Here is an 8,150-nt window from a genome sequence, read left to right as displayed (position 1 = left end):
AATTTAATTGATCTATTTTATTGAATAACAATTTTAACCGAGTTTAATTTTAATTTTTATTTTTTTAAGAATAAGGATTATCTAATTAGTTTAAAGAAGATAATATATAAAGAAGATTATATATAAAGAAGACAATTAGTTTAAAAATCTCTTAATATATAAAGAAGATAATAATATATAGATAGAGATTATATACCTCTCCTTCTTAAATAAAATAATAAAAATTATTGTATAAGCACAAATATAAAAAAAAAAAAAAATCACTCAAAAAACAAATCCCACCCCACCTCAATTAATCCTTTGCGGGCCTAAATCCAATATATATATATATATATATTTTTTTTTTTGAGAAATATATATATATATATATATTTGTTTGTTTAGGTGAGCTGCTAAACTAGTCTGATGTTTTTTTTTTTCTTTGAAATATAGATAAGCATCAGCATCAAAGCTGGTCTGATGTTAAAAATATAGCTAAGCATCAGCATCAGCATCAGCCTCGCCAAACTAATCTTAAAAAAAAACTTAGCAACGAATTAATTACCAAAAAAAAAAAAAATTATATTCCTTATCTCTCTCTCTCTCCTGCGTTGTGTTGCGTTTACACCTGTTTCTCTCTCCGAAGCTTCTCGATTCAATCCCTGATCTCCTATTCGCAATCGGAACACAATACTGCGGTGGCCGTTGAATCAATCACCGGTGGTTCAATTTTGCAATTAGGTAACTGACCTTACTGAGTGGATTTTGGCATTTGCTGTGCTCAGTGGTTGTGGTCGGTGGACGGTGGTGTGGTGGTGGTTGTGGACAAAGGTTGATGTGAATGCTCGAATTTGGGATATCTCTCACGCTCTATTCCAATCGCGCCAACACCGTTCAGGTTTCTCTCTCTCTCTCTCTCTCTCAACTCTTCTTCTTCTTCATTTGATTTTTTTGTTTGTTTGTTTGTTTGTTTGTTTGTGGGTTTGTCTTTATTTTCTGTTTCTGTTTGTGGGTTTGAAATGCAAATTACGTGTTTGATGAAATGCTTAGCAGAAGATAATGCTCTCTTTGTTTGTGTCGAACTGAAATGGAGAAAAAGGGGGTCATAACTCATAAGTCAGCAACTAGTTGTGTAGGTAGTACTTTTACTCTAGGCATTTTTGATAGGTAATGAAAAATTTTATTAATAAAGAAGCCAACCTGAGTTCATTGGGGATGTACTGTGGGGGCAAAAATCAAGAACCAAAATTACAATGATCAAGTAAAACAGGAATGGAAAAACAAGTAAAATGCGACAGAGCCACACTCCAAAAAAGGAGAGTTTGGCAGAAGAAAGACTTAATCTGTTGCAAGGACCGTTCGCATCCCTCAAAACATCTTGCATTCCTCTCACTCCAAATACACCACATCAAACAATACGGCATGAAATTATTAACTCCTGTATATGATAATTGGAGGGTAGCTCATTGGCTTTGACATTATTATTATAACTGTGATATAAAGTAGGGATGAGGTGCCTGGATTAAAGGAACAATAAATTTTTATGAAATATTTTTGGTCCTTTCATTTTTATTTGGTCACGTTTGTTTTTGTGGTATTAGAATGATATTTTAATAATCTGTCCGAAATTTGGATAAATTAACTTGTCATTACCTGATTGCCAACCCTTTCTGATGGTGGTTTGCTGCAGCTTAATGGCTTTTGCTAAGTTCTTTCTGCTGCTGGTTTTCTCCTCTACAATCTGATCCATATGTCTAAAATAAAACTTAAATGCTAGGTTAAGTCATCAAAGGTGTTGTAGGTGTAGTATTGGTTTCAGAATTAAGAAACTCATAATTTGATATATTTGCTTTGTGGTAAACAGTACTCAGATACAAGCTTGGCAATTAGGCACACAAGTTTTCCTATGATATGTTACTAATGGCACTGGATGATTTGTAAGTCTGGTCAAATTTATGATTTTGCTTGTATCTTACATGTTTGAATAAAGGAATTGTATATCTACTTTTAGTTTCAGAATTAAGAAACTTGTCATAGTGCATATTTGATTTCTGGTTACCAGTTGCCTGCTACAAACTTGTTGAGGGAATTGACAAAGAGAAGAGATGGGGGAATCAGAATTGGCAAAGAAAATAGAGGAAGAAGTAGGAAGAGTGGTGGAGCAGGCTAAGGAGCTTCAGGACTCTGCAGCATCTTTCATTTCCAAGGCTTCCGCTGATGACCAATTTCTCCGTAACCGTGTCGTTTCCCTTGACTCTTCCATTCGCCGCCTCCATTCTCTCCTCTCTCACAACCATAACCTTCTCGATCCCAAGTTAGCAGACAAGGCAATAATTATTATTCTTTCATTGCAAGTTTAATTGGATCCCATTCCCATTCTTTCCTCATTGAATTCATTTTTAGTTTTTTTGCAGCTTGAAGAAGATTTACAGAGAGCTAGATGTATCATGGTTGACGGAGATGCCGCTTCTTTCCTTCCTCCGAAAACTCAAGGTTATATTATTATATTCCAATAGTGGTCAAATTCAAATTCAAATTTATATTTGTTTATTAAAATTGAAATGTATGAATTGATGTGAAGGAGGATTTTTGAAGATGTTTCTGGGTCCTATTAATGTCCGCGCCTCGCAAAAAGACATTCAATTAAAGGTTAAAGAGGAGTACAACAGTTACAGAGTATGCTTCCTTCTCTATCTCTATATTCTGCCTTTTGCTTTTACTACTCTACCATATGTTTTCTTTTCACCCTCTTCTGCAAACATTTAGCTTTTTTCTACTGCTACTCACTACTATTAAGATTTTCCTGTCCTGCATTAAAGAATTTCAAGCTGACGAGCACTAGCTCGAGATGATACCTTCTCCCCTTGTACAACCAAGGTTGAGGGCGAGGTTGTGGGTTCAACACCAACCTGCTGTGTCTGTAAGATGTAATTACCAATAATAAAGAATGGGTACCTAATGCTTCATTTTGATGGAAGGAATTCAAGTTTAAAATTTGTGTTTCAATATTTCGTTTAAATGATTTAAATAGAGAATGAAAGAGCAAAATTTTTACTATTGATGGAATTTTTGGATGGGGTTTAATTTCATTAATATGTGGATTTGAAATAAGTAGGTGCAAAATTTAATTTCAAGTCCATAACATCATTCATGCTTTTATTGGAATAAAATCTCGAAAGCTCAATTAAGTGTTGTTTAATTCATATTAAGCTGTTAATATTAACAATTGTTCTTCGAGTCCCTTGATTTTAAATGTTCATGTTCAAATGCAACCTAAAAGAATATCAACCAGAGAAGATTCACTTCCACTAAAAACTCTTTTTTGTCTCTATAAACCAGGATAGAACTGCCCTTCTGTTTCTCTTTTTCCCAGCAGCGCTTCTTATTCTAAGGTCTTGGATTTGGGATGGATGCTTGCCAGCTTTTCCCGTTCAGCTGTATGAGGTATTTCCCTAATTAAGTCTTTAAAGCCTGATTTTGAAGATTTTTATTTTTATTTAATATGGAACATGCACTTTGTCAGGCTTGGCTTTTGTTCCTTTACACTGGCTTGGCATTGCGAGAAAACATTTTGAGAGCGAACGGAAGTGATATTCGTCCATGGTAAAAGTGCATACAATCTTTCATGGCATTGAATTTTTGCAACTAAACAATGAGCATGCTTTTGTCATAACATATTAGAACAAACTGGATTGACAGTTTGAACAATGATTTTATATATTATATATTAGAAGGCATCAGAATTTAATTTTTGTGATGACTTATATTTGGATGACCTTTTAGTTAATATTCAGTTTATCTGGCTCTACTTGTTCCTTTATGAAGGTCTATGCATGGTTGGAAACGCATAAATTAGGTGGTGGGATTTGAAGGGAGAGAAACAAAATTTGTTTAAATTAAAATGATCAAAAAAGGCAAGTGAGTTCTAGACAAAGATGTTGATAAGATGTGGAATGAAATTGCTAGTTGCATTAAAAAAGTATCTAAAGAAATACGCAATGAACCTAAAGGATGTGAGTGACCGATTAAGGAGATTTGGTAGTGGAATAAGGAGGTTCAAGCAGCATTTAAAGAGATTAAAATGACCAAAAAAGGCAAGTGAGATCTAGAAAAAGATGTTGATAAGACGTGGAATGAAATTGCTAGTTGCATTAAAAAAGTGGCTAAAGAAATACACAATGAACCTAAAGGATGTGAGTGACCAACTAAGGAGATTTGGTAGTGGAATAAGGAGGTTCAAGCAGCATTGAGAGAGAGAGAGAGAGAGAGAGAGAGAAGAATGGGAGGCTGGCTATTAGGAATTTAAGAAAATTTAATGAAGCTTTATTTGGAAAGTGGTTGTGGAGATATGGCACTGAGAGAGAGTTGTTATGGGGTAAGAGTGATTGAGGTCTTCATCACGAATAACCCCCCGGCCCAACCCCCCCCCCCCTGGTGTTGTTGATGTTGGTGCACTGAAGTGGTTTCAGGTCCTTATGAGGTTAGTCTTTGGAAATCTATAAGATGGGAGTGGGAGGCCTTTTCTAGGTATATTCAGTATGAGGTGGGGATGGATCTAGAGTGAAGTTTTGGCATGATTGGTGGTAAGGAGATCATTTGTTAAAATACACTTAACCAGAACTGTATGGAATTAGTTGTGGCACAGATTCTTCTATAGTAGCACTTATGCAATTCTGTAATGGAGTTCTTCATTGGGATTTGCATTTCTCATGACCTGTGCAGAATTGGGCGTTGGAATCTTTGACAGCTTTTATGTATCTAATTTATTCCAATCCAGTGAGGAAGTGTGGACAATAAACTTTGTTGGAAGCCAGCTAAGGGCAGGGGTTTTGAGGGGGAGCTTATTACATTTCTTTGATGCCTAATACAACTGTGCCTTTTACATGGAAAATTATTTAGTGGTCAAATGTTCCACCTCGAGTCGCGTTCTTTTCATGGACTTCTACAGTGGAAAAAGTTCTTACTATTGGCAACCTATGGAAGAGATGTATTGTTGTGATAGATTGGTGTTATATGTGCAAAAACTCTGGGGAGACTGTGGACCATCTACTCCTGAATTGTGGAGTATGAAATTTGGTTTGTTTGACTGCAGAGCCTTAACTCCAAGCAAGAGGTGGATTTTCCTTGGAAAAGCATTTGGAAGCCTTAAATTTCAGCAAGAGTTGCTTCATTTTGTAGACTGTCACATTGGGGAGAATCTTAACAATAGACAACTTGAGAAAAGAGAACATTATTGTGCAGAATTGGTGTTGTATGTGCAAAAGGCATGGGGGGAGACATTTGATCATTTACTCCACTGTACACTTGCTTTACAGTTTTGGACTATGGTCTTTTAGCCTTTTTGGGGCTCAATGGGTGATGCAAAGGGATGTAAGACTTATTAGCTTGTTGGGAAGGTCAATTTGGTTGATGTTAGAACATAGAAATTCTTGTTGACTGTTTTTGGTCTCAATAAAGTTCATAATTTATCCCCAAAAAAATAGAGGAAATTCTAGGAAAGGTGATTCCTTATTGCTTAATATGGTGCATTAGGGCATTAGGCAAATTAGGATTTCTAGAAGCTTTGAGTGGTGTGTAATTACCATTTTGGATTTGAAACTGCTGTTTTTTAGATTCATGTTTAAATGGATGATAAAATCAGGATTATTTTCATTTTCAAACTTATTAGATTTGATTATCTTTGTAACTTAGAATATAATTGTTGGTGTACCTTGTTAAATTTACCAATTCTTTCAATAGTTTAAGCTGTTAGGAAATGATGAATTTAATCATAATTCTAACACTCCCCCTCATGTATGGATAGTCCCCTTAATAAGTGGGGCCCAACATGTGGGATTTTTAACAATTTAAATGGGAGGTAGAGTGAAGATAGGAATCGAATTCAGGATCTTGTACTTTGATACCTAATTCTCCTAATAGCTTAAGTTATTAGGAAATGATGAATTCAATCATTTATCCATAATTCTAACAACCCTGTTGTATACTTCTTGTATACTTGGACTACATATACCTTGTTACTTAAATAAAAAGAATTTGAAAATAGGTCAACTATCAGTTTATTACATGTCTATTTTGAAATTGAATTTCCTATAAATAAATTTTTTTGCTCCAATCCTTGATTTACTCTAAGCAATCAATCCTTTGATTTAGTCTTCATGGTTCGGAAAGTGAATCATACCTTCTAACAAGAAGGTTGGTTTTGTTCAGTAGCAATACTAGGTTGTCAATTGAATTAAGCAAGCACAAAGATGCCCCTCTGCTCAAAAGGTGATGGATTAAGCTCTGTATGAGTTTGACTTTGGCTGACTTAAGATGCTTAAAAAAAAAAAAAAAAAAATGAAGTTTGGCTCTGTTCTATTGTACTGTTGGGTGTTGCAAATGCCTTGAGCTTTTAGAGTTCATCTTGTCTATTTGTAGTTAGGGGCTTTTCTTGTGTGCTTCCTATGATTAGGGCTCTACCTGTTTTCTCTGATAAAACTTTCTATGTTTACCTCAAAATAAATATCAACATGATATTTTTGTTAAAATGCAAATTAAATGGCATGTATTTCAGTTTCTTTATCAGTGCTTCATCCTTGACATGGCACTTTGTTTTGTCTGTGTTGCACAGCACACTGAGTATTTTACAAATACACTGATTTTGCAGGTGGATTTATCATCACTATTGTGCTATGGGTATGGCCCTGGTTAGTCTCACCTGGGAGATTAAAGGGCAACCAAATTGCACACAAAAGCAGGTTACTTTTGTTTAACAATATGCTAACAATATCATTGGTTCTGTAAATAATTATCAGTTAAATCATGTGCAGAGAGGGGTTCAACTTTTCCTACAATGGGCTATGATGCAAGGGGTTGCGATGCTTTTACAAAATAGATATCAACGCCAGAGACTCTATACTCGTATTGCATTGGGAAAGGTGCCATCCACAAATTGTTTTTTCCCCTTATTTGCCTTTGTTATTCATTCTATGTTTCATTTTTTTTTTTTTTGATGAACTCATTCTATGTTTTATATTAAATATAGAATCATTTTTCACATTTTGATCCCTAGTCTTAGGTCCCTCCGTACCCACCCTTTGTTCTTTCTGTTATGAAACTTCTTTGTTAGAATGACAAGGCACAAGAATGATATGAGGAATTTCTTTCTTCAGATATATGTGAACATATGGTTCAAATAATTATTTTACTATTATTTTCAGGCTAAGAGGATGGATGTTGTCTGGGGAGAAACGGCTGGTGTGGATGGCCAACTGTGGTTGTTGTGTCCCATACTTTTCATTTTGCAGGTGATGTACGCAAAACTTGGTCATTACTTGTTAAGCATTTACAGAAGCATGCTACTTCAATTATTCAGCTACAGTATCATTCTCTACATCGAACTTACTAGTCCTTTTTTTTATTTTTTTGATCAGTTACTTACTAGGGTCCTTGGTTAGCATGAATTATAGATATATATATATATATATATATATTTTTTTTTTGTATTTATTAACTTTCTTTTTCTTTTGGCACATCCTTTATATATTCCCCATGTTTTAGGATTGTGGCCCTTTTTTGAGCATTTTTTTTCAATGATTCATTTAAAGATGAATATAACATATTGCATCTGTCACACCGTTATGTGTTTTGCATGACATGCAATGATAGTAATTGATTACCTATGCACAGCTGCAATGAAAAGGTTGTTTTGGGAACCTAGAAGTCATGTCAACTAAGGGTTGGCTGAATTTTTGTTTTTTAAAGATAAGAGAGGGGGGTTTGGCATGGTTCCCTTTGTTTCGGTGTAAAATGTTTCTTGCTAGAAAATATTCTGGAAAACATTTTTCATTGTTTGGCAAAATTTAACTCACCACTTTAAAATATTAATATAGAAAAACTAAATCAACCTAAAAAATAAGAACAATCAAAATAAGATTGCTACAAAAAAATTACTATGACAATTAACAGAAGCTATCAACTGTTATTATTATTAATTTTTTTTGTTGTTGTTGAAAGCAATAGGAGCTATCAACCAAACTTACACATTTGAGAGGTATTTTTGTCATTTTGATGGTTTTGAGAGTTATTTATCATTTTAGTGGGTTTAGAGTTATCTTAGTCATATTGGAGGTTTTGAAGGAATTTTAGTTACTATGAAGATTTCAAGGCTTTACAACCCCACCCCCCCCCCC

At 34.6% G+C, this 8,150-nt stretch overlaps 1 protein-coding gene across 2 annotated transcripts in view; it reads left to right on the top strand.

Annotated features, from left to right (window-relative positions):
• Positions 1-407: 407 nt before the first annotated feature.
• The window catches only part of LOC112039240 (uncharacterized), a 9,782-nt gene continuing 2,039 nt past the window's right edge, over positions 408-8,150 (top strand). Inside the window, exons 1-10 of one of the 2 annotated variants that reach the window (XM_024072096.2) lie at positions 408-877; positions 1,844-1,916; positions 2,042-2,306; positions 2,394-2,472; positions 2,561-2,655; positions 3,319-3,423; positions 3,503-3,582; positions 6,626-6,716; positions 6,789-6,896; positions 7,179-7,265. In XM_024072096.2, the coding sequence (XP_023927864.1) occupies positions 2,085-2,306; positions 2,394-2,472; positions 2,561-2,655; positions 3,319-3,423; positions 3,503-3,582; positions 6,626-6,716; positions 6,789-6,896; positions 7,179-7,265 (867 nt within the window). In that variant the 5' untranslated portion in view covers positions 408-877; positions 1,844-1,916; positions 2,042-2,084. The remainder of the gene's footprint in view (positions 878-1,843; positions 1,917-2,041; positions 2,307-2,393; positions 2,473-2,560; positions 2,656-3,318; positions 3,424-3,502; positions 3,583-6,625; positions 6,717-6,788; positions 6,897-7,178; positions 7,266-8,150) is intronic. The other variant, XM_024072097.2, reaches the window with a different exon arrangement.

The sequence above is a fragment of the Quercus suber genome, unplaced genomic scaffold (genome assembly GCF_002906115.3).
Source record: "Quercus suber isolate HL8 unplaced genomic scaffold, Cork oak 2.0 scaffold_855, whole genome shotgun sequence".
NCBI lineage: Eukaryota > Viridiplantae > Streptophyta > Magnoliopsida > Fagales > Fagaceae > Quercus > Quercus suber.
This window is presented reverse-complemented; position numbering and strand designations above follow the sequence as displayed.